At 40.0% G+C, this 25,576-nt stretch overlaps 1 protein-coding gene across 5 annotated transcripts in view; it reads left to right on the plus strand.

The window, feature by feature from the left end:
* Nucleotides 1-22,568, plus strand: part of crtc1a (CREB regulated transcription coactivator 1a) — a 28,317-nt gene extending 5,749 nt beyond the window's left edge. For 2 of the 5 annotated variants that reach the window (XM_084118919.1, XM_084118921.1), the window contains exons 5-14: nucleotides 255-343; nucleotides 483-568; nucleotides 653-696; nucleotides 969-1,180; nucleotides 2,097-2,236; nucleotides 2,356-2,532; nucleotides 3,931-4,035; nucleotides 10,657-10,743; nucleotides 17,972-18,152; nucleotides 20,764-22,568. In XM_084118919.1, coding sequence (XP_083975045.1) covers nucleotides 255-343; nucleotides 483-568; nucleotides 653-696; nucleotides 969-1,180; nucleotides 2,097-2,236; nucleotides 2,356-2,532; nucleotides 3,931-4,035; nucleotides 10,657-10,743; nucleotides 17,972-18,152; nucleotides 20,764-20,915 — 1,273 coding nt within the window. In that variant the 3' untranslated portion in view covers nucleotides 20,916-22,568. The remainder of the gene's footprint in view (nucleotides 1-254; nucleotides 344-482; nucleotides 569-652; nucleotides 697-968; nucleotides 1,181-2,096; nucleotides 2,237-2,355; nucleotides 2,533-3,930; nucleotides 4,036-10,656; nucleotides 10,744-17,971; nucleotides 18,153-20,763) is intronic. The other 3 variants (XM_084118920.1, XM_084118922.1, XM_084118923.1) reach the window with 3 other exon arrangements.
* Nucleotides 22,569-25,576: the final 3,008 nt, after the last annotated feature.

Below are 25,576 nucleotides of genomic sequence, written 5' to 3' on the forward strand. Positions count from 1 at the left end.
AATATGTATGATCTTATTTACTTTTTATTTTTGTTTTTTACAGTTAAAAATGTGATGGTAACATTTTCTAAGATATCTTACTGAAAGGTAGTTTGCTTATTTAATGTCAGTAATTATCAAATGTTTGTTTATACCTTCTAACCACTATTGTGCATTTGAATCAGCATGTTGTGGTACAATATAATCTTGTAATTTTAGTTAGAGGAGACTTTTACATCATGTGATTCTTGAATTTCTTTGTGCTTGTTCTGTAGGACCAACTCAGACTCTGCCCTGCACCAGAGCACTTTGAACCCACAAGATGCATTTGCAGGAGGGTCTCAAGATTTTCAGCCAAAACAAGGTTTATATTTTATTTATGATCTTATTAAATGCTCTCATCTATGATCTAATGGCAGGTTAAAGGTTGCTGTGAACTATATCCTGTAGAGTTTTCCCCACACTTGTTTCAGCGTATGATTTCATCCCTCTCTATGTACTAGTTTTTCTTCTCACTATGCCAGGAACAGGGGAAGCTGAAAGTGACATGGACAAAGAATGTCAAAAGCTGATATGGGATCATAAAAAGGTACATTTTAAAATAGATTTCTTTACTATGGTTTTCATGTGATCTTTTATAAACGAATTATTTGTCATTTTTTCTTCTTCGTAGAATACTTCACCAAGGCACAAGTCAAACAAAATACCTGGAATCAAGTAAGTGTGGTTTCATTGGATTTTCTTTTTGAAGCTGATAAAGTTTAAAGTAGAGGATAGGTGAATATTGAAGGACTATTCAATTTGGAGAGTCAAAGGTTCATTTGAGCAAACAATTATCCATTTATTGTTCAACCCAACAGCTATCTAGACAGACCTACTCCTTTATAGCAGCCTTGTTTTATCATATCATAATCAGTACAATGGGCTTTTTCTGTTGACATATCTATTTATCCCGGTTCGTTTTAATGTCCCTTGTGTCATTTCCCCAGCATATTTCCGTCTCCAGATCAGGAAATGACTTCATCTCTAAGCCCAGTGGCACACAACACGGGCGGCTCTCTGCCAGACCTGACCAACATCCAGATTCCCCCTCCTCTCCCCACACCTCTGGACCCTGATGACTCCTCATCCTCTCTCAGTGCCTCCAACAGCACTGGCAACCTGTCCAACACTCACATGGGCCTGACGTCTGCCAGCCAAGGTGATTCTGACAAGCATACGCATTAGGACAGTGGTTCTTCCCCTTGACCAGTATTCGGAGGTCCCCACCATTTAGGCTAATAGGTTTCCTCTGGTACATCTGCTGTAATGACAAAGTTGAAAAGAATCTCTAATTAAAGTTTTACAGTTCCAGAAATTTTAATAGCTGAATGTTCTTCAGGGATCCCACTCATTTTAAATCAATGAATTTACAGTTTTTAACCGTTTTGTAATTTACTGGGTAAGGATTTAAACAAAATGTTTGGTAACACTTTACTTAAAACCTTTGTGTATAATACATCATAAAAGTATAATACATTATAATACTTATCTATTCATTGAACACACCTTATTAAAGTATAATGCATTAAAACAGATGACAAACAACCAATTTCAGATGTAACACGGAATCTGCAAATATAATAACGCGTTTTAACTTTGGTTACAATTATTTATGAAAAGATATAATGCATTAAATCTTACATTATGAATACCTTATACATTATTTAAGGGCTTTAAGTAAAGTGTTACCAAATGTTTTTACTCACAATTTATATTCGATAAAATTGGATATGAATTAGTATATGCACTCTGTGTGTAAAGATGTCCTGTGCTGTTGCTGTCATAATATTCGTTAATGATGATTACGAGGACTAACCTTGAGACTTTTTGAACATTTATGGGCAAGATATATTGTATTAAATAATATCTATTAATGCTTTGTCTCTCTTTCTGGGTAAAACTAATAACGGTGTCTGCAAGTGTCTAATATTTCTATACTTGTATTGATATATCATAATAATATCATAATATATACTATAATATATCTCACTTGTATTGAAAATTATTAGTATTTATTTATTTATTTATTTATTTATCTATTTATTCAGCATTTGATGTGTGACATGTTTTTTCAGCCCAGTCCACAGCGACAGTGAGCTTTCAGCGCCGGCATGAGAATGTAGTTCCTCTGATCCTTAACACAGACTCCCAGCAGCATCCAAGTCTTCAGCAGCTGTCGCCCACCCTCTCTCCTCCGCTCTCTCTATCAGCACAGGTAACACTGCTCTCATACCTCCAGCTGCTGAGAAGGACAGATTTAAGGTGGTGTTACAGGAGGAACATTACTTACTCAGATGCTAATAGACTGTCTCAATCTGGACCTATGGTAAATAGGAGGTGGCGATAGATGCTATGACGCTTGAGCAGCAGTTGGCTCAGTATGCTTTCTTCAGTCAGCCATCCACACAGACACAGACTGTGGGTGGACTTCCTCAGCTCCAGCAGAACACCCAGCTGCCACCTGTCTCAGGAAGCCAGACGCAAACCTCTGTGGGCATGGATATTAACACGGTAAGATCACATCTCAGCACTTACCTCCATAGAGCTGCAGTGCATTTCTAGATATTGGATATGTACGGTCTGTCAATAAGATCATACAGGGCACTAAATGACATTCAAAATAATCACGAACACAGTACCAGTCAACTGTTTGGGCATACCTACCCATTATACACAAATGTAAAAAAACTGTAATAATAGAGAATATATATATAAAAAATATATATATATATGAAAATTGTCCTATATTTTAGATTCTTTTAAATCACCTCCCTTTCCCTCTGCACAACCTGTTCATTCTCACAATTTTACAAACATTTTGTAAAAAACATAAACTGTGATATAGTCACAGTTGTGAGATATGACTTCCATACCTTCTGGTCCATCTTTATCCATTTAAAAACATAAAGAAAAATAACATAAAAAAGAAAGAAAATTACCCTACCATTCAAAAGTGTTTTTAAAAAAAGAAATTTATTCAGCTGCATTACATTGATTTAAAAGTGACAGTAAATACATAGTTACAAAAGATTTCTGTTTGAAATGAATGCTTTTCTTTTCAACTTTCTATTCATCATATAATCCTGAAAAAAAATATCAGAAGTTTTAAAAAAGCAGCTGTTTTCAACTGATAATATTAAGAAATGTTTCTTGAGCATCAAATCAGCATATTAGAATGATTTCTGAAGGATCATGTGACACTGAAGACTGGAGTAATGATGCTGAAAATTCAGCTTTGCTATCACAGGAATAAATTACACTTTAAAATATGATAAAACAGAAAGCAGGTGTAGTAAATTGTAATAGTATTTCACAATATTACTGTTTTACTCTTTTTTTTTTTCTTTTTTTTTAATCAAATAAATGCAGCCTTGTTAATAAGCATGAGACTTTTTTCCCCCAAAAACATTTAAAAAAAAATCCTACCTCAAACTTCTGAACAGTAGTGTATGTAGACAAACTTATATATATTTATCTATAGAGCTAATAAAGAATTTAGGGATAAGCCTTTAGACGGGATTTTAAAATAATGGTAAATGGACAGCATTTATATAGCGCTTTCACAGACCTATGGCCACCAAAGCGCTTTACATATAGCCTCACATTCAAAATAATGAAAAAAGCATTTAAATTATACATGTCCAGACTTTTGACTGGTAGTGTAAACAATACATTTCAACAAGCAGTGTTCTTTCTTTCTCATTTAAGTTCTCAGCTTATTCTGTTTTAAACATCTCCTCAGTCTTGACAGGACTGGTACTATCAAGTAAAGACTGAACAGTTTAAATGGCCAAATAATCAGAGACATTGTAGTAAATTATTTCCTGACTAAATTGGGAGCCACAGGCCAAAGTCTCAGAGGTCCCCTGTAGGGGCTCCATTGGTCTAACTTGGTGTTGTTCCATATAGGCTGCTTCCCTCCAGCAGTACCGCTGTAGGGTGGGGTCTTCGGCCAATCAGTCTCCGACCTCTCCGGTCTCCAATCAAGGCTTCTCACCGGGGGGCTCGCCTCAAGTAAGGCGATCCCAGCAGCCGCTGCTTCCACCCTGTAGTTTGTTTTGTTTGGAGCCGATCTGGAGCCTGTCCCTTTAGCCGCTCTGTGTGTCCTAGTCCAGTCATGTCTCCCAGTCTCTCTGATCCTGGCTGCTTCGCTGTGTGTCTGAGCACCACTTCGTCGTTCTGTGTATCATGCTGAGTAGCGATATAGGCCAGTTTCATTGAAAGTGCCATTGCTGTTACATATCCTCTCACCGGATCATGTTGATATTGTGCATTTTGAACTGCTGATTGTGTCAGTTTGACACAAGATTATTGTCCTTTAAAATGTATTTTTAAATGAAATGTTGATGCTTTGAATTAATGACTTGCAGATTTAGAGAGTAATAATGAGAAATTAGACTTTTGGATAGTTCTTTGTATCTGACTTGGTAATTCAGGGGTCTTTAACTCCCTGTATCTGGTACCACTTGATATTGTTAGAATAAATTTTTTACATCTCTGCGAGCAATCAGCCAAAAATCTAAGAAGAGGGCCTCACTCTGAAAAATGTCTTTCCTAAGAATCTTTTATTATTTTGGAGCAAGAGAATTAAAAAACAGTTTTAGGCAAAAAATCTTTTAGAATAGAGTGCAGAACTCTCCTTGTTTTTGTGAAAAAACAAAAATGTGTTTAAAAAATACAATATTACATTAAAGCTAGGGTAGGCAATGTTTTTCATAAACACTTTTAGTTATACTGGTTGAAACTCTTTTCACATCCTGAGAGCAATCAATAAAAGAAGTGGTCTAAATATAAAAAAAAAAAAATGCACATGTATCTTCTGTGGAAGTCTCAGGACCAAACATTTTTGAAAAACACTGAAAACCCAGGGTGAGACCCGAGCCGGATCGGGTCCAAAACTTTGAGGAGTGCCCTGGACACGGGTTGGGTCTTGATATATTTGTAAATGTGTTTTTACCGAATGGTAAAAAATATACCAACTTTCCACTATTCATTTCAGGAGTTTAACAATATTTTATTTAAACAAATACATATTAAATAATTCTATGAAAATATTATTATCCCCTTCTCTGTCAATACGCGTTTTAATTTTTATTTTATAACCAAACCCTCCAGAATATTGGTGCGTGCAGCAGCGGCGATCGCTCCACATAGGCCGTTTTCAAACCTGGCTCGTTTGGAGCGTTTGTTTCGGAACCTGGTGCGTTTTCTCGCTTCAACTACGCTCTGCAATAACCGTGCCATTCGAGAGGGTGAATGTGGGCTGGGAATTTGCTTCTAAAATACAAATTTCCTTGTCATTTGAGTTGAAGCATAACGCTTAAAGCTGTTTCATGAGGTACATTCATGCACAAACACTGCCTGCAAAGTCATTGCCTGACAGGGCAGCGATGCAACAAGTAAGCAACCTAAGCTTTCGGACGCAGCTGTAGACAGACAGTCACCGAGCGCCGAAAACAAACAGCAGACACCATTTACAGTCCCTCCTGAACTAAAACAACAAGCTTATGCTGCGTTCACGCCATGTCGTAAATACGAGATGGCAACCCGTGACATTCTACACTGAGCTGTGATTTATGCGTTTCTATGTTAACACGGTCAATACCGAAATCAGTCTGTAGTAGTCAGGTGGTACAAGTGGAGCTCTGTAAGTTTTTTACGTTCATTATTATTGTAATGTTATGTGCTTTGAGACATGAGGTAATTTAACGCCGTCGCTTGATGCTTTGCTAACTTCAAAGCTAACTTGCCTACACTAGCTTTAAAATTAAAAATTTAAAGCTGCAGTCCGTAACTTTTTGGGGTTAAAAATTATCCAAAATAAATTTTTGCGCAAATACATAACCAGCCAGTGTTCAAAACTATCTGCTTGCCTTAGCTCGCTTCAAAACGGTAAGCTTGTAATACCATCCATCCATCCATCCATCTTCTTCCGCTTATCCGGGGCCGGGTCGCGGGGGCAGCAGTCTAAGCAGAGATCCCCAGACTTCCCTCTCCCTAGACACTTCCTCCAGCTCTTCTGGGGGGACACCGAGGCGTTCCCAGGCCAGCCGGGAGACATAGTCTCTCCAGCGTGTCCTAGGTCTTCCCCGGGGTCTCCTCCCAGTGGGACGCGCCCGGAACACCTTCCCGGGAAGGCGTCCAGGAGGCATCCGGAACAGATGCCCGAGCCACCTCAGCTGACCCCTCTCGATGTGGAGGAGCAGCGGCTCTACTCTGAGCTCCTCCCGAGTGACCGAGCTTCTCACCCTATCTCTAAGGGATCACCCAGCCACCCTGCGGAGAAAGCTCATTTCGGCCGCCTGTATCCGGGATCTTGTCCTTTCGGTCATGACCCAAAGCTCATGACCATAGGTGAGAGTAGGAACGTAGATTGACCGGTAAATCGAGAGCTTCGCCTTGCGGCTCAGCTCTTTCTTCACCACGATAGACTGGTACATCAACCGCATTACTGCAGAAGCTGCACCGATCCGTCTGTCAATCTCCCGTTCCATCCTTCCCTCACTCGTGAACAAAACCCCAAGATACTTAAACTCCTCCACTTGAGGCAGGAACTCTCCACCAACCTGAAGTGGGCAAGCCACCCTTTTCCGACTGAGGACCATGGCCTCGGATTTGGAGGTGCTGATTCTCATCCCAGCCGCTTCACACTCGGCTGCAAACCGTCCCAGTGCATGCTGAAGGTCCTGGCTTGATGAGGCCAACACGACAACATCATCCGCAAAGAGCAGAGACGAAATCGTGTTGTCACCAAACCTGACACCCTCTGGCCCCTGGCTGCGCCTAGAAATTCTGTCCATAAAAATCATGAACAGAACCGGCGACAAAGGGCAGCCCTGCCGGAGTCCAACACGCACCGGGAACAAGTCTGACTTACTGCTGGCAATACGAACCAAGCTCCTGCTTCGGTCGTACAGGGACCGGATAGCCCTTAGCAAAGGGCCCCGGACCCCATACTCCCGGAGCACCCTCCACAGGCTGCCGCGAGGGACACAGTCGAATGCCTTCTCCAAATCCACAAAGCACATGTGGACTGGTTGGGCAAACTCCCATGAACCCTCCAGCACCCTGTAGAGGGTATAGAGCTGGTCCAGTGTTCCACGGCCTGGACGAAAACCACACTGTTCCTCCTGAATCCGAGGTTCTACTATCGGCCGGATTCTCCTCTCCAGTACCCTGGCATAGACTTTCCCAGGGAGGCTGAGAAGTGTGATCCCCCTGTAGTTGGAACACACCCTCCGGTCCCCCTTCTTAAAAAGAGGGACCACCACCCCGGTCTGCCATCCCAGAGGCACTGTCCCCGACTGCCACGCGATGCTGCAGAGGCGTGTCAGCCAAGACAGCCCCACAACATCCAGAGACTTGAGGTATTCAGGGCGGATCTCATCCACCCCCGGTGCCTTGCCACCGAGGAGTTTCTTGACTACCTCGGTGACTTCAGCTTGGGTGATGGACGAGTCCACATCTGAGCCCTCAGCCTCTGCTTCCTCAATGGAAGACGTGACAGCGGGATTGAGGAGATCCTCGAAGTATTCCTTCCACCGTCCAACGACATCCCCAGTTGAGGTCAACAGCTCCCCACATCTACTGTAAACAGCGTTGGTAGGGCACTGCTTCCCTCTCCTGAGGCGCCGGACGGTTTGCCAGAATCTCTTCGAGGCCAGCCGATAGTCCTTCTCCATGGCCTCACCGAACTCCTCCCAGGCCCGAGTTTTTGCCTCCACAACCACCCGGGCTGCAGTACGCTTGGCCTGCCGGTACCTGTCAGCTGCCTCAGGAGTCCCACAAGCCAACCAGGCCCGATAGGACTCCTTCTTCAGCTTGACGGCATCCCTTACTTCCGGTGTCCACCACCGGGTTCAGGGATTGCCGCCTCGACAGGCACCGGAGACCTTACGGCCACAGCTCAGAGCGGCCGCTTCGACAATGGAGGTGGAGAACATGGTCCACTCGGACTCAATATCTCCAGCCTCCCTCGGGATCCGGTCGAAGCTCTGCCGGAGGTGGGAGTTGAAGATCTCTCTGACAGGAGACTCGGCCAAACGTTCCCAGCAGACCCTTACAGTACGCTTGGGTCTGCCGAGTCTGTCCAGCTTCCTCCCCCGCCATCGGATCCAACTCACCACCAGGTGGTGATCAGTTGACAGCTCCGCCCCTCTCTTCACCCGAGTGTCCAAAACATACGGCCGGAGGTCAGATGAAACGACCACAAAGTCGATCATCGACCTACGGCCTAGGGTGTCCTGGTGCCACGTGTACTGATGGACACCCTTATGCTTGAACATGGTGTTCGTTATGGACAAGCTGTAACTAGCACAGAAGTCCAATAACTGAACACCGCTCGGGTTCAGATCAGGGGGGCCGTTCCTCCCAATCACGCCCCTCCAGGTGTCACTGTCGTTGCCCACGTGGGCGTTGAAGTCCCCCAGTAAAACGACGGAGTCCCCAGTCGGAGCACTTTCCAGCACCCCTCCCAGAGACTCCAAGAAGGCCGGGTACTCTGCACTGCCGTTTGGCCCGTAGGCACAAACGACAGTGAGAGACCTATCCCCGACCCGAAGGCGCAGGGAAGCGACCCTCTCGTTCACCGGGGTAAACTCCAACACATGGCAGCTGAGCTGGGGGGCTATAAGCAAACCCACACCAGCCCGCCGCCTCTCACCATGGGCAACTCCAGAGTGGTGAAGAGTCCATCCTCTCTCGAGGAGTGTGGTTCCAGAGCCCAAGCTGTGCGTAGAGGTGATCCCGACTATCGCTAGTCGGAACCTCTCAACCTCACGCACAATCTCGGGCTCCTTCCCCGCCAGCGAGGTGACGTTCCACGTCCCTAGAGATAGTTTCCGTGTCCAGGGATCGGGCTGTCGAGGCCCCCACCTTCGACTGCCGCCCGATTCTCTAAGCACCGGCCCCTTACGGTCCCTCCTGTAGGTGGTGAGCCCACGGGAAGGCGGCCCCACGTCGCTCCTTCGGGCTGAGCCCGGCCGGACCCCGTGGGGGGAGGCCCGGCCACCAGGCGCTCGCATACGAGCCCCAACCCCAGACCTGGCTCCAGGGTGGGGCCCCGGCTGCGCCATACCGGGCGACGTCACGGTCCTTTGATTTAATCTCTTCATAAGGGGTTTCTGAACCGCTCTTAGTCTGACCCGTCGCCTAGGACCTGTTTGCCTTGGGAGACCCTACCAGGGGCATATAGCCCCGGACAACATAGCTTCTAGGGTCATTCGGGTACTCAAACCCCTCCACCACGTTAAGGTGGCAGTTCAAGAAGCTTGTAATAATGTTTTTAATTCCAGTGGTACTGGTTGATTTCCACGGGACATTAGCGCATGTCTTTGCGTCATTACGTCACATCTGTACACATAAAGAAGGTGTCTCGGCTAGTAGGCTATGAGGGTGAGGATGTTGAGGTGGAGATTTATAGCCTTTTCTCACAGCACTTGATATAATTAAACTTATTAATTTGATGCGGATCCAGAAAGGTTCAAACGACAATCACCAGTGACAACTAGAGATTCACCCGTTGTAAACGCTAAAGACTTTGGACTTCGGAGTGGCTACAGAAAAAAAGAGACTGCAACGCGGGCCCATGCGAAAACAAGGATAAATATCGGAAGGGTATTAAATGTAGTCACACAATGCTGATGTTGTTAACATTAACAACTTGAGAACAAATTATAATTTGCACGGTTTGACGTGATATGATAAGCGATCGTTAGATTTAAGCAGCGCGATTTACTGCAATGCTTTTTTTTTTTTCTTTGGTGGAGGAAAGTGGATGTTACTTACTTGTTCAGATGACATTTTCCAGTGAAAATTCTTATGTTGGTCAAACTTCCAAAAAGTAGAATCTGTGATTCCGAATGACAGTATCCACACCGGCGCGGTGACTGACAGCCACATTCTCCTCAAAACATTGGATTCATCCACGCTGTGCCGTGCCGAGGCACAACCCACGTAAAGTTGATAATTACGCGAATAACTGCAATTGCAGATTTCGGACAGAGATGGCGACAAAGAGGAAAAACTGCAGCTTTAATATAAAAATAAATTACTCTATAAATCATTAATAATGATTATTTTTAATGGCTCTGCAATCTAATTAATATAAATTAATATTGTACTATATGCATGTTATTATAAGCCAGACCTAAAATGCAACATTGAGATTTATACAATATGTAACGGTATATCTGCTCTGTCTTAATATCTGCTTCTTCCTTTTGTCTCTAAAAGCCATTCCAAAAATATAGTCACAAACTGAGTTAGAGAATATGACTGTAGTGATGTGCATTATGTGAATTGTTTTTTTCGTTTCTTTCTTGTAGATACTGGGTTAGGTTTAGCTTTTTGCTTATCTGTTGCTTTAACAAGGTGTGATATCTCCATACAGTGCAACATGTTTTTGTGTTTGAAATTAGCCAAAATGTCTTCGTCAAACATGGTGATACAGAATTGATGTTGTCAATTTTCTTGCATCATGAATTGACAATTGACATGTCAATTTTTCTATTGATTTTGATCCTGTCATGGGCTGGGAATATTATTTTAAGGCCTTTGTGATAGTCAGTGATTTGTATTGATTATCTTTAGCCTTTTCATGGATGGTGATTTAATAATAATATGTTCTCATTTTAGCACTCGTCCATTCTCGGAAGTGTCTTTGGTGATGCCTTTTACGACCAGCAGCTGTCTCCTCGGCAGACCAGCGCTTTGTCTCAGCAGGTGAGGCCACTATGTCCAGTATAAATAAGTTGAATTGTACTTTAGCTGCTCCAGCCCATCTGGAATTTTTAAGACACATACAGACAGTACATATAAAGTTTTAACACAGTTCTATCTGTTCATCTAAATATGTCAAGGTCAAATTTATTTATATAACACCTTAAAACAACATGAATGCTGACCAAAGTGCTGCACAACAGACATAACAAAATATCATCATACAATGGCATTTAAATACTAATAAATTATATCAGAAGAAAAACATCAGAAAATAATAGATTTAATACAAAACATCATCAAGCAAATAAAACAATTAAAACTAAAAGTGTAATCGGATTAAGCATAAGCCTGAGAAAAAACTGTTTTTAGAGATGATTTAAATATGGATAGCGTAGGGGATGATCAAATGGAAAAAGATAAGGAATTCCAGAGCTTTGGACCAAGAACTGAGATAGCCCTGTCACCCCATTTTGGAACAATCAATAATAGCTGGGAGGAGGATCTAAGCATTCTCTCAGGAGATTAGAAATGGAGAAAATCTGAAATATAAGAAATATGTGAAGAACTAACCTGTCCAGGAACAATTCTTACCTTTCTCTTTACATGTACGAGCCACTAGAGGGCAGCTGAAAGCTTTAGGATGACAAGTTTAGGGTTCCCTGTGAGCTATTCTTTAGTAGTGGCACATAAGAGACACAAAAGAGATGTTCTGGGACATAGATTTGAATCCGACCTGCATAATTTTTTGTTCGGACTCCGGGGGCATGCCTCCCCTGTAAGAAAATTTTGTACATTTTAAATCTAAATGCATAAATCTGGTGCATTTTGAGAGCAAAATTAAGTAACTAGATCAGTGAAGAAATTTGTTCTCCTGTAAAGAATTTTGTGCTTTAGTAATTTATTTATTGGTTGCATAGATATGAATGGTGATGGTTGGGAACATTACACAACATATAGTAAATGATAGTTTATAATGGTCAAACATGTAGAGTATACATTTGAACCATCAAAAATATGTATCAAAAGATGTTACTTTTGAACTAATTTATTTCTAGAGTAATGAATGGGGGCCTGTAATACATATTTATTTCATTTATTATTATACAATTCCTATTGGCAAACTTTGCACCCTGAATTTGAACAACGCTCATGAGAAAAACAGTTCTAAAGCCCTTTTATCATTGGATTCTTCTGGGCTTGGCCCATTGATGGAGACCCTCAAGCTGGCTGCCAGGCGATCTCTGTGCAATCTGTTATGAAGGTCTAATTTGATCTGAAAATAAGGGTAAAAATTTGTGTGTGCACAGAAAACCACCGTCTGTTAGACCGCAATCGTAAACGATGATACAAAATTATACTGGTTTTCACATTTATACCAATCTATCGTGTAGGTAGGTATTGCGGCCCAGCCCTGCAATTTGGTCTAATCAATATAAGCATGGAGACTGATGGCTAACTTTGTGAGGTAACGTTATATGTTTGCTGTCGTACACTGATAATGATAAAACTGTTTTTACTAGTGGACAACTACAGTGGAGACTGTAACATTAGTTAAAGTTACTTACCTTACGATGTTGTGTCCTCAAAATGCCTTGAGGTCTACAGATCTATATTTATATATTAGGGCTGCACAATATATCGGAATATCGCAAATGTATATATCGCAATATGCATATCGCAACGGCTTGCAATAACTGGGGTCATGAACAAAAGACAAAAAGAAAATCACTCACTGCTCTTGGCTGAATATCTTTTGTAGCTTTTATAAGAATCATTATATAGTTAATTCATACAGTGAAAACTAAGCAGTGTTTTATTTTTACATTTGATTATTCAGTTTCTGTTAAATAAACCTAATGTAGGCCTACCTGAAACCCTAAACCCCGTGATTTACACTGATGTTAAAATAACACTACTTATGCTACAGTAAAACACTGCTGTTCGCTTTCAGAAGTTGTAGGGATGTTTTCTTGTCACAAAAAGAATGTGAAACATGCATGTAGGTTATATAATTTTCAATATGTTTTTGAGATAATTTAATACACTTTAAGCATTATCGTATCGCATATCGAATATCACATTATTTAATGAGTCATCACAATTTTCTTCAATATTGTGCAGCCCTAATATATATTTTAGGGCTGCGTGATATTGAAGAAAATTGTGATATGTGATGACTCATTAAATAATTCATGTAATTATTTGTAATGATGACTAATATATATATATATATATATATATATATATATTAGGGATGTGCAAAGCAGCCGGTATTTGTATCTGTATTTGTATTTGTTGAGGGGGGAAAAGTATTTGTATTTGTATTTGTATTTGTATTCGAGTAAAATTCTAAATAGGTGTAAAAATCCATTTCTTTGCGTTACACTTCTAATTTACGTTATAGTGTAAGTATTCTTTAATTATAATAATTATGTATATGCAATATTGGTTGATGTTTTTCCTTAAATCCAGCAATGAACATGTAACAACGAATGTCATTAAAAAATAATAATAACATAACAGCCATTACCTACGTTAACGTTACTCTGTCAACAGCCTTGTCTAAATTACCGAGCTAACAGAGCTACTAGTGTTGTCACGGTACCAATACCAGTGAAAATCCACGGTTCTCGGTACCAATTTCGGTACCAAAGCTTAATTTAGATTAAGTTTACATATATTAAAGTGTATCGTTTACAAAGATGGAAACTGTAGTATTAAAAACACTTTACAATAAGATTCCATTTGTTAGATAACATTAGATAAAATGACCTAACAATAAACAATAGTTAGGCCTATATAGGCTACTGTCGCAATTATTCTCCTTGGGGTTAATTTAAAAATACATTTTTTAAATCAAAAGTTAACATTATTTATGTTAACATTATTTAATGCACAATGAATGAAGTGAACAAACATGACCAATCAAGTGTTTGTATTAAATAACATTCAAAACATTAATTTATGTTGTAAAAATATATTGTTCACTCAATGTGTTGATGTTAGACAACGCATTAAGTAATGTTAATGAATGGTATCTTATTGTAGTGTTACCAAACTATACAGGAGATAAAACGTGTTTTATTTGACTTGACTGTACTTTTATTTAATCCAAAACTGCATTCATATTTCATTTTAAAAGGGCTTTTTAAACCTGCTAAGAGTTATCCAGCCAAGAATAAGCCGAACTGCTTTTCTGACGGACTGATATTAATAACATAATGACGGCTTTTTATTTCATTTCTCATCTCCATAAATATAAAGCTAATGCAAGGGGTAGAAATCAATGAATTCTTTGCTGATACTTCCTCGTCATCATTGAGAGCGCAGTTCGCACTATGAGTTCGCACCGCTTTCCCCTTTCCACAAGCGCTTGCTCTCTCGTGGCGTCTGTTGTTGCTATGCAACCGCGCCGCTCATTTGAAATCTGCACGCGCAAAAAACGCGCTATGTGAACGGCCCGTATGACAACGTGACATTAGCCTAATCCAAAATATTTCCATATGTGGCTCTTTCCTCCTTTCTTATCAACAAGTGGATTTACAGCCACCACATCAGCAGCACCGCCGGTCAGGAAACGCAGCTTTTTGAAATAAAGTTTTTCTTGTTCCCGAATACAAATATTTTTAAAGTATTTGTTCGAAATAAGTATTCGTAAAAAACACATTATTTGTGCCTTTCCGAATACCGTATTCGGGTTCGGCTCCACCCCTAATATATATATATATATATATATATATATATATATATATGTATGTATATACACTCACCTAAAGGATTATTAGGAACACCATACTAATACTGTGTTTGAACCCCTTTCGCCTTCAGAACTGCCTTAATTCTACGTGGCATTGATTCAACAAGGTGCTGAAAGCATTCTTTAGAAATGTTGGCCCATATTGATAGGATAGCATCTTGCAGTTGATGGAGATTTGTGGGATGCACATCCAGGGCACGAAGCTCCCGTTCCACCACATCCCAAAGATGCTCTATTGGGTTGAGATCTGGTGACTGTGGGGGCCATTTTAGTACAGTGAACTCATTGTCATGTTCAAGAAACCAATTTGAAATGATTCGAGCTTTGTGACATGGTGCATTATCCTGCTGGAAGTAGCCATCAGAGGATGGGTAAATGGTGGTCATAAAGGGATGGACATGGTCAGAAACAATGCTCAGGTAGGCCGTGGCATTTAAACGATGCCCAATTGGCACTAAGGGGCCTAAAGTGTGCCAAGAAAACATCCCCCACACCATTACACCACCACCACCAACCTGCACAGTGGTAACAAGGCATGATGGATCCATGTTCTCATTCTGTTTACGCCAAATTCTGACTCTACCATCTGAATGTCTCAACAGAAATCGAGACTCATCAGACCAGGCAACATTTTTCCAGTCTTCAACTGTCCAATTTTGGTGAGCTCGTGCAAATTGTAGCCTCTTTTTCCTATTTGTAGTGGAAATGAGTGGTACCCGGTAGGGTCTTCTGCTGTTGTAGCCCATCCGCCTCAAGGTTGTGCGTGTTGTGGCTTCACAAATGCTTTGCTGCATACCTCGGTTGTAACGAGTGGTTATTTCAGTCAAAGTTGCTCTTCTATCAGCTTGAATCAGTCGGCCCATTCTCCTCTGACCTCTAGCATCAACAAGGCATTTTCGCCCACAAGACTGCCGCATACTGGATGTTTTTCCCTTTTCACACCATTCTTTGTAAACCCTAGAAATGGTTGTGCGTGAAAATCCCAGTAACTGAGCAGATTGTGAAATACTCAGACCGGCCCGTCTGGCACCAACAACCATGCCACGCTCAAAATTGCTTAAATCACCTTTCTTTCCCATTCTGACATTCAGTTTGGAGTTCAGGAGATTGTCTTGACCAGGACCACAGCCCTAAATGCATTGAAGCAACTGCCATGTGATTGGTTGATTAGATAATTGCATTAATGAGAAATTGAACAGGTGTTCCTAATAATCCTTTAGGTGAGTGTGTGTGTGTGTATATATATATATATATATATATATATACAGTGAGGAAAATAAGTATTTGAACACCCTGCTATTTTGCAAGTTCTCCCACTTAGAAATCATGGAGGGGTCTGAAATTGTCATCGTAGGTGCATGTCCACTGTGAGAGACATAATCTAAAAAAAAAAATCCAGAAATCACAATGTATGATTTTTTAACTATTTATTTGTATGATACAGCTGCAAATAAGTATTTGAACACCTGAGAAAATCAATGTTAATATTTGGTACAGTAGCCTTTGTTTGCAATTACAGAGGTCAAACGTTTCCTGTAGTTTTTCACCAGGTTTGCACACACTGCAGGAGGGATTTTGGCCCACTCCTCCACACAGATCTTCTCTAGATCAGTCAGGTTTCTGGGCTGTCACTGAGAAACACGGAGTTTGAGCTCCCTCCAAAGATTATCTATTGGGTTTAGGTCTGGAGACTGGCTAGGCCACGCCAGAACCTTGATATGCTTCTTACAGAGCCACTCCTTGGTTATCCTGGCTGTGTGCTTCGGGTCATTGTCATGTTGGAAGACCCAGCCTTGACCCATCTTCAATGCTCTAACTGAGGGAAGGAGGTTGTTCCCCAAAATCTCGCAATACATGGCCCTGGTCATCCTCTCCTTAATACAGTGCAGTCGCCCTGTCCCATGTGCAGAAAAACACCCCCCAAAGCATGATGCTACCACCCCCATGCTTCACAGTAGGGATGGTGTTCTTGGGATGGTACTCATCATTCTTCTTCCTCCAAACACGTTTAGTGGAATTATGACCAAAAAGTTCTATTTTGGTCTCATCTGACCACATGACTTTCTCCCATGACTCCTCTGGATCATCCAAATGGTCATTGGCAAACTTAAGACGGGCCTTGACATGTGCTGGTTTAAGCAGGGGAACCTTCCGTGCCATGCATGACTTCAAACCATGACGTCTTAGTGTATTACCAACAGTAACCTTGGAAACGGTGGTCCCAGCTCTTTTCAGGTCATTGACCAGCTCCTCCCGTGTAGTTCTGGGCTGATTTCTCACCTTTCTTAGGATCATTGAGACCCCACGAGGTGAGATCTTGCATGGAGCCCCAGTCCGAGGGAGATTGACAGTCATGTTTAGCTTCTTCCATTTTCTAATGATTGCTCCAACAGTGGACCTTTTTTCACCAAGCTGCTTGGCAATTTCCCCGTTGCCCTTTCCAGCCTTGTGGAGGTGTACAATTTTGTCTCTAGTGTCTTTGGACAGCTCTTTGGTCTTGGCCATGTTAGTAGTTGGATTCTTACTGATTGTATGGGGTGGACAGGTGTCTTTATGCAGCTAACGACCTCAAACAGGTGCATCTAATTTAGGATAATAAATGGAGTGGAGGTGGACATTTTAAAGGCAGACTAACAGGTCTTTGAGGGTCAGAATTCTAGCTGATAGACAGGTGTTCAAATACTTATTTGCAGCTGTATCATACAAATAAATAGTTAAAAAATCATATATTGTGATTTCTGGATTTTTTTTTTTAGATTATGTCTCTCACAGTGGACATGCACCTACGATGACAATTTCAGACCCCTCCATGATTTCCAAGTGGGAGAACTTGCAGAATAGCAGGGTGTTCAAATACTTATTTTCCTCACTGTATATATATATATCTCTGTTAAGTATGGTGTATATAAATACTACAGTTCAAAAGTTTGGGGTTGGTAAGATTTTCTAAATGTTTTTGAAAGAAGTCTCTCATGATCACAAAGGCTGCATTTATTTGATAAAAAAAAAGTTACTGTGAAATATTACAATTTCCATATTTATAAATATATTTACAATATATATTTACATATAAATATTGACAACTTTTTTCTATTCTGATATATTTTTAAGTGTAATTTATTTCTGTGATGACACAACTGAATTTTCAGCATGATTACTCTTCAGCATGATCCTTCAGAAATCATTATAATATGATGATTTGCTGCTCAAGAATCATTTCTTATTATCATCAGTGTTGAAAACGGTTTGTGCTGCGTCTAATATATATTAAAAGAAAAAGAAAAATTAAATGCTACTGCATTTAATAAATGTGATTATATGCTAAATGTCTTTTGTTTTTGGTTTGTGCATACCCAGTGACAAGGACTGTATTTTCATTTTTATCTTAACAGAAGAACTGTATGTTTCTTTCCTTTGATTGTCTCCTTCAACCTTCACTTTATAGTCATTGAGTTTGTTTTGATTCCTTAGCTGGAGCAGTTCAACATGATTGAGAATTCCATCAGCTCAAACAGTCTGTACAGTGAGGGATCCACCCTAAACTACTCTCAAGCGGCGATGCTCAACCTCACTGGGTGCCACGGCAACCTGCAGGATATGCAGCAGCTAAGCTACAGCAGCCATGGGAACATCCCCAACATCATTCTCACAGGTATTGCACCTGCCCCAGTTAGAGATTGCATAATATTGCATGATCCTTTGTTGTACATGTACTGATGATGCTGCCGGGAAGTCTAGCATCACAGAGGTCCCTCTAAAACAGGGGTCTCCAAACTTTCATTTCATTTGAGAGCTACTATAAAATGGTATAAAAAATTCCATATCACAATCATAGTGACCAAAATGATCACTGTTATCACGGTATTGTTAAATGTGCTGGAAACATTTAAAAAGTACTGCTACGACACACTAAAGTCATTTAAAGTTTTATGCCGAAAACCGACTAACAAATAAAATGAACGGCACTATACACTTTTTGGTTGCATAAATATTCTAATAAAAACTTATAACATACGGGTGCCTTACAACATAACATGTTATCTACTAACCTGTACTACATGTATAATGTAATGTAGTGTATATATAAAATAAAGTTTCAAAAAAAAAGTTTTAGAAAATGATAAACCTCACATTTCAGCCTTTAAATCATTTTAATGAAAAGGTCAAAATGATAAATTATAGGCATCTATCTGCTCCATAAACAATTCATAAACAATTCAACATAGGGTGCGTTATTATCTGAAGTGTTGAAATTTTGAGAACGCACATTAGCTTAATTTCCATCTACCGGTTAAAATGTAAAAAGAAATTGGTCTGATTTTCACATTGGTCTGAACAAAAATGTCAGACAGGCTGAATGAAAATGTAAGTCCACTGTAGGTGGCAGTAGGTGCCGCTTATGGAACAGGAGAAATAGAGCTGTTTCCCTGGTAACCTCTGTAAACAAAGCAGCTGCGCTTATAAACACTACTTTATTAGGCATTACACGGAGGGAAGATGAAAAGCAAATGCTATCGAAACTTTTCTGAAGACAGTTGGTTCCCCCTTAGAGATACATTCATATAATTCATACATTCTTTCATGTAATTCCTCTCAGCACTCTGTCTTCCGTCATGTTTTCACACAAAACTAAAACCTACGCTCCATGCTGTGCCTGTGCGAGACTGTGTTTAAAGGGTAACTAAACCCTAAACCAACTTTTTTTAGTTAATGATCTGTAAGAATGGGGCTTTATTAATGCTGTTCAGGTTCCAGTTCACCACGCCCTCCCTTGGTACGAGCTACCACGCAAAGTATTGCATCAGTTAGGATAGCTTCAAGTTAGCGTAGATTTATCTGTATTTAGTACAGTGGTCAGGAGGGTACGTAGGTGTAGGTTTGCTGGTTGCAACAGCACTGCTGGACTGCATAGCTTTCCAGCAGACTTGGAAATTAGACACCAGTGGAGCTCAAGTGTGCAACCTGAATTTTACGCGGGATTGCTTCTGCAACGCAATAGAGGTGGAAATGGGCTTCTCCACACAACTCGCTCTGAAAAGCGACGCAGTGCCAAACGCTGCTCCTCCTGCATAGACTCCACCACCGCAGCGGCGTCTTGATGTGAGTGATCATATAATCACAATTTATGATTAGGCTAAAGTTAATCCTCTGGGGCTGACAAACGCGCCGGCGCATTTTGCTGGATTTTTTCACATAGCGGCAAAATATGAATATGCCTACAGAGAGCGCGCGCTATTGACATCAACTCGATAAAACTCATCAGATGCATTGCAACCCTGTGAGTCACTCTCAATTTTAGAGTCTGACAGCAGCTGTCAATTAATCCGTCAGTGCGGGTCTCAGGTGCACGCCCCCCCGCTCAGCCCAGCCCTCGGTTCGTTCCCTCTATCTCCGCTGGGGTCTGCCCACTTTGCCAGCATTTTTTAAATATTGCCAGTGGGTGGAGTCAGGCTCTGACCAGGGGTTTAGTTACCCTTTAACTTTGCTTAATGCTGGACAGTTTTTACTGCAATTTTTTCAGATAACGATAATCAAATACGATTTTAATTCGAACTGCCTGCTCTAAGCGGGACTCGGACCCGAGCGCTCTAACAAGGAGGCTAAAGACCACAGTCTCTAGCGTCAGTTGATAGAGCGCCTCTTGAGATTCGGGGAGTGAGGTTTACATGCACAGCTCTCACTGGCATACGTCTGTTACACTAGCGCCGCAAATTAGGCACAAACATCTTTCGCCAACATTTGTAAAAAAAAAATCCCATTCCTCATGAAAATCGTATGTTTTTTTTATTTACTTTTTTTTTGCTTGAATGCTGTCTTTACTCATCCTGATACAAACCAAGTTTTGTAGCTAATACTGCCTTGTAGACGTGTAAGCGTGATGACATGCTTGGTTGAAACTTCGCCGTCCCGGTATTTTTTTCTTCTATTGTTGGTTGTTATTCTGTTATGTTGTAATTGCATCTGCATGTTAAATAAAAAAAAACCTCATGGCTGATGTGTCAAATAAATACTTGATTTGCATTGGAGGGGGTGAGACACCTGTCAATTTTAGCTCACTCTGATATAAGTACGTCTTGGCGAACTACCTCGAATCAGGCCATGAGCTACTTGCAGTGTGTTGGAGACCCCTGCTCTAAAAGTTTAACCTATTATATTAAGCATATTTAAGTTAAAATTTTTAATAGTTAATATTTAACTTAATTTTTAATATTTAAGTTTAAGTCCTCCAAGCCTATCCAAAGAGTTGTCCAACTCCCTAACAGGTGACATGAGCTTTGACGCAGATTCCCAGTTCCCCCTGGATGAGCTGAAAATCGATCCGCTGACCCTGGACGGCCTGCACATGCTCAACGATCCAGACATGGTTCTGGCCGACCCTGCAACAGAAGACGCTTTCCGGATGGACAGGCTGTAATCTTTAGGTATATGATGTTCATTTGTCCTTCTTTGAGATCGGTGTGATTAAGAGGGAGCAGCATGTCTGTAGGACACTTGACCCTGTTTCTCAAAGTCCATCCTCTGGGAAGAGATTGCTGAGAATGTTGCCACCACATGCTAGGGAAAAATGGCAAAGCAGTGCTGCCTCGACCTTTTGAGCAAGCAGCCCATCATTTCTTAGGATAATACACTCACACCTCAGCAATCATGGATTCCTTTAGCTCTATGTGAGAGAATGTGACACTACATACGATCCCTCGTGGTTCAATCATGTGTTCTTCCATTTCATTTCCTGTCGAAGCCCCTCCTCCTCCTCCTGATGCACACCGTACATGCCTGTTACTTTCCTTTTTTTCTTTTACTACAAATATTTATTTTATGCACTTTTATACATGCATATATCACCAAAAGCATTGTTTGTCATGATCTGATTCATTTTCCTACACTAATGTTTCTTGCTTTTAAGAGCAGTAATGGTTAAAAAGGAGTGTTAATCCTCCCCATTTTAAGGGCTTTTAGACATGAACACTAATGTACTTCAGTGCAGTCTGAACATATGATTGTAATGTTTTATAGATGTCTAGTTTCGTCTAACCGTGCTCAGATAGCTGTACAGCTTAAACAGTGCTAATGTGGCTCAAGATGATCAAATTAATCCAGTTGAAAAGTGTCTGACTGGAAATCCTAATATCAAAGGATACATTTGATACAGTTTAAAAGGGATAGTTCACCCAAAAATGAAAATCTTGTCATCGATGACTCACCGTCATGCTGATCCAAACCTGTATGACTTTTTCTGTGCAAAACAGACGATATTTTGAAGAAATGTTTTTGTCCATACAATAAAAGTCAGTGAGGTCTAAAACAATACATTTGGACCCCATTGACTTTGTATGGAGAGAGAGAGAGAAAAAAAAAAGAAAAGGCCACACACACTGAGACTTTATTATATTATGTGTTCCACACAAAAAGAAATTCGTACAGGTTTTGAAACGACATGAGGTGATGATGACAGAACTTTAATCTTTGGGTGAACTATCCATTTAAAATGTGCAATATATGACTCAAAGAGATTAATTAACTGTGTCATATGATTTGAAAAGATTCAAAAGGCAGTAACTAGTGAATGACTGCTTTATACTTTTTCGTGCCAGTGAAATGGTGGTGTTTTAAATCAACAGACTTTACATATTCAATGTACAGTATGTAATATTACAATATGGCCTATAAGCTCAGCCATGGTAACTGGTATAGTCAAAATGATGCTGCAAACTTTAACATTACTTGTAAGTTCCTTCGGTTTACTCTAAAAGACGCATGGAGATAGTATGTGATCATGGCGATCGTTTGCATATATGTATCAGAACTAGTCACTGTGATAACCAGATTCTGCCTTACACTGAAGATGCAGTTTTTGTCCGTTTTGTTCTCCGTTGCTGAAGGTGTTTTCTGGTACTGTAAAAGTTGCTGTATCTCATGAGGTTGTTCTCATTCGTCTTCTGGTAGCCTCGTGATATCAAATGCCCAAAAGGGGAGGTTTACTACTCTTTTTAAATCCTGTCACATTCATCTTTATCTCATTTTCCTCAGACTTTTATACTCTAACCACTTTTGTAAGTGTGAGAATTTTGTTTACAAAATTGAAAACATCTTAATGTTTAAATTATTGAAATGCTGATAATATATATATATATATATATATATATATATATATATATATATATATATATATATATATATATATATATATATATATATATATATATATATTTTAAGAAATTGTGTTATCCGTGTAAAACTTCTCTACGTACAAGGGGATAATCGGATTTGGATTAATATCTATGCAAAGCATAATCAAACATACTAGATCACAAAAATACTAAAGAAAAGGCTCAAACAGCCGCACGGCTTTTACAGCATCTGTGGGTTCTGAGTCCGTGCAGCTGAATTTTACTTGTGTGTCTGTTGTCAGCAAAAAGGAAAAAAAAAGAGAAGCCGTTAATGCATGAAAAACGTTTGGATTCTCCGTAAGGGATTCTTTTTGTAAGGCATCTGATTGCACTGTGTAAATTTCCTGTATAAAAAAGCATGACCTACATGTGCTTTGTCTCTGACAACTGTTTTCATGAGGATCATGCTTCGTGTGTTCAAAATGTAAAATAATTGACGGGAAGGATGTGTCAGGTAATCAGTTACTGCTATATTCCTTTATTTGATTGCCTCATCAAAAAGAACAGCATTGCTTAAACCAGAATGTATTTTGACACTTGTAGGACCAAACATATTACTGAAACTAGCATTATTTGTGTTACTGTGATGTTTGTGTACCTTTCCATGTGTTTAATAGTTGCCCTCTGCATTATTGTGGCCCCTCCATTTCATTTGCAAGAGGCTGCATTGTACAGAGGCTCAGAGCTATTGAGCTGTGAGTGGTTTTATTTTTATTTTGCATGTCTGAACATCACAAGTATTGGTGATTGATAAGCTGTGCACTTTTATCTTTTTGATATTTTATTTTACATCTCTATCTATGTGTTCTGCATTTGTGAACGTACTACATGAGAACACTTCCTACATTTACTTGGCACTTTAATCGATACCCAATCCACCCCCCCCCCCCCATTCTTTTCATTACCCTCTGAGTGACTGTTAAGTGCACTGGGTCTATTTCCCCCCACTGTTTGGCCGATTTTGCCTTCTATTCTAAGACAAGTATTTTTGAAAAGGATAAAAGTATCTGTTGTCTATTTATGATTTTATACTTGGTCAGCGCAAAAAAAACTAAACAACTTTTTTATGTAGTGTTAGGAAAGTATGAAAGTTCCCCGATATTTAAGAAATGAAGGCAGGTTACCTTTCTGTGTCAATTTACCATAGACCAGTTTACCTTTTATAAAGCTTCATCTGTGGATCATAGTGTATCGTTACCATGAATTGAACCAATCCAGAACATTTCTGGTCCAGAAAGGAGAGCATGCAGAAAAAAAGGTCCTTCATCATTGTACTTATTCAGTATCTAATGTATGCACAGCCTTCATGTACATAAATACTACACTTATACATTTCTATATTTTAAAATGTAAGAGTAGAGCGCAAAATATCAGGAGTCTGTAAAAATAAATAAATAAATAAATAAATATATATATATATATATATATATAAATAAATGAAATGAATAATATGGAACTGTGTATGTTTTTACATTTTAAAATGCTTGAAGTGGACACTATACTGTCCCTCCGTTCAGGGGTTTCACACTTTCCTCGAACTCATGTTTTAAATACACTATCAAGTGTGCTCACACTTCTAGCCAAATCATAAAAGAATCCCTGTTGCAAATGTACATGCAGTTTTGCTTTTCAGCCTCTATACACTGAACATTGTTGAAGCTTTGTGAAATAATATTCTCTTATGTCTTTGTTTTGTAGTATTTGCAGTAGAACTATTTGTTGCTGGCTGATATCCTTTTATTTTGTGTTTTGTATGTGTGTGCATTGGGAATTGATGTTTAAGTACTGTAAAAGTTGTCTTCACATGCTCAAGGTCTGTTTGCTTCAGTGTGTCGTAGATCTGTGATTTCTTTGCTGTGGTTGCTTTATCCACTCAGTTCCTAGATTTCCAAATATCTGATTTGTAGGCCAGATTTCTTTGAATCAAAAATATTTTCACAAGAGTCCTCCTTGGGCAAAAACATAAGATAACTGTTTTGCAGGATATTACGGAGCCCCGCACATAATATGCGGACAAAAATGTATTGTGGCCACAAATTCAGAATTCATTCTCTCATTTTACTAAATCATGGGCATGATTTACTAATTTGTTCACTCATTTTAGTAAGGCTTTCGTTCGTCTTCAGAACACATATCTTTAGATCTTTTTAATGAAATCAGAGAGCTTTCTTTCTTGTCAAGCTCCAGAACGGTTGGAAAGACATCATTAAAGTAATCCATGTGACTTCAGTGGTTTAACCTCAATTTAATGAAGCAACGCGAGTGCTTTGTTTGTGCAAAAATTATAATTTACCACTTTATTTACAAAAATATTGACCTGCAACCCAGTAGGGAGAGCACCATGACGCATGTGTGTTGTGTTGGCTCGAGAGCTGATGTAGTTCCGTGAACGCACTTTAGATAATATTATTTTGTAAATAAATCTGTAAAAAAAAGCTTTTTTTGTTTTTTTTGGTGCAAACAAAGCACTGGAGTCATGGATTACTTTTATGTCTTTACGACTGTTCTGGACCTTGAATGTGGTAGTTGCGTAGCTGTCAATGGAGGGACAGAAAGCTCTCAGATAAGTCTTACGGGTTTGGAATGACATGAGGGAGAGTAATTAATGACAGAAATGTCATTTTTGGGGATCTAACCCTTTAATTAAAACTAAAGTAAATCGTTGCCATGTTGAACTAATTTGTTCCCTCATTTTGATTGAACTAAAACGAGGGAACAAAACGTGCTAACGTGTTAGTAAGTCGTGGGAATGAATTGTTAATTTGTGGCCATGATATTCATTTTGTACCCCGCATGTCATGTGCAGGGCTTCATAGTACGCATTTGAAAACTCCAATCTTTTTCTTTTTCTCAGCATTGAGCATCTTGTTAACTTACAAATCTTAAGCAAAGTAAAGAAAGTAAACAA

The sequence above is a fragment of the Abramis brama genome, assembly GCF_963993115.1.
Source record: "Abramis brama genome assembly, chromosome: 7".
NCBI classification, from domain to species: domain Eukaryota; kingdom Metazoa; phylum Chordata; class Actinopteri; order Cypriniformes; family Leuciscidae; genus Abramis; species Abramis brama.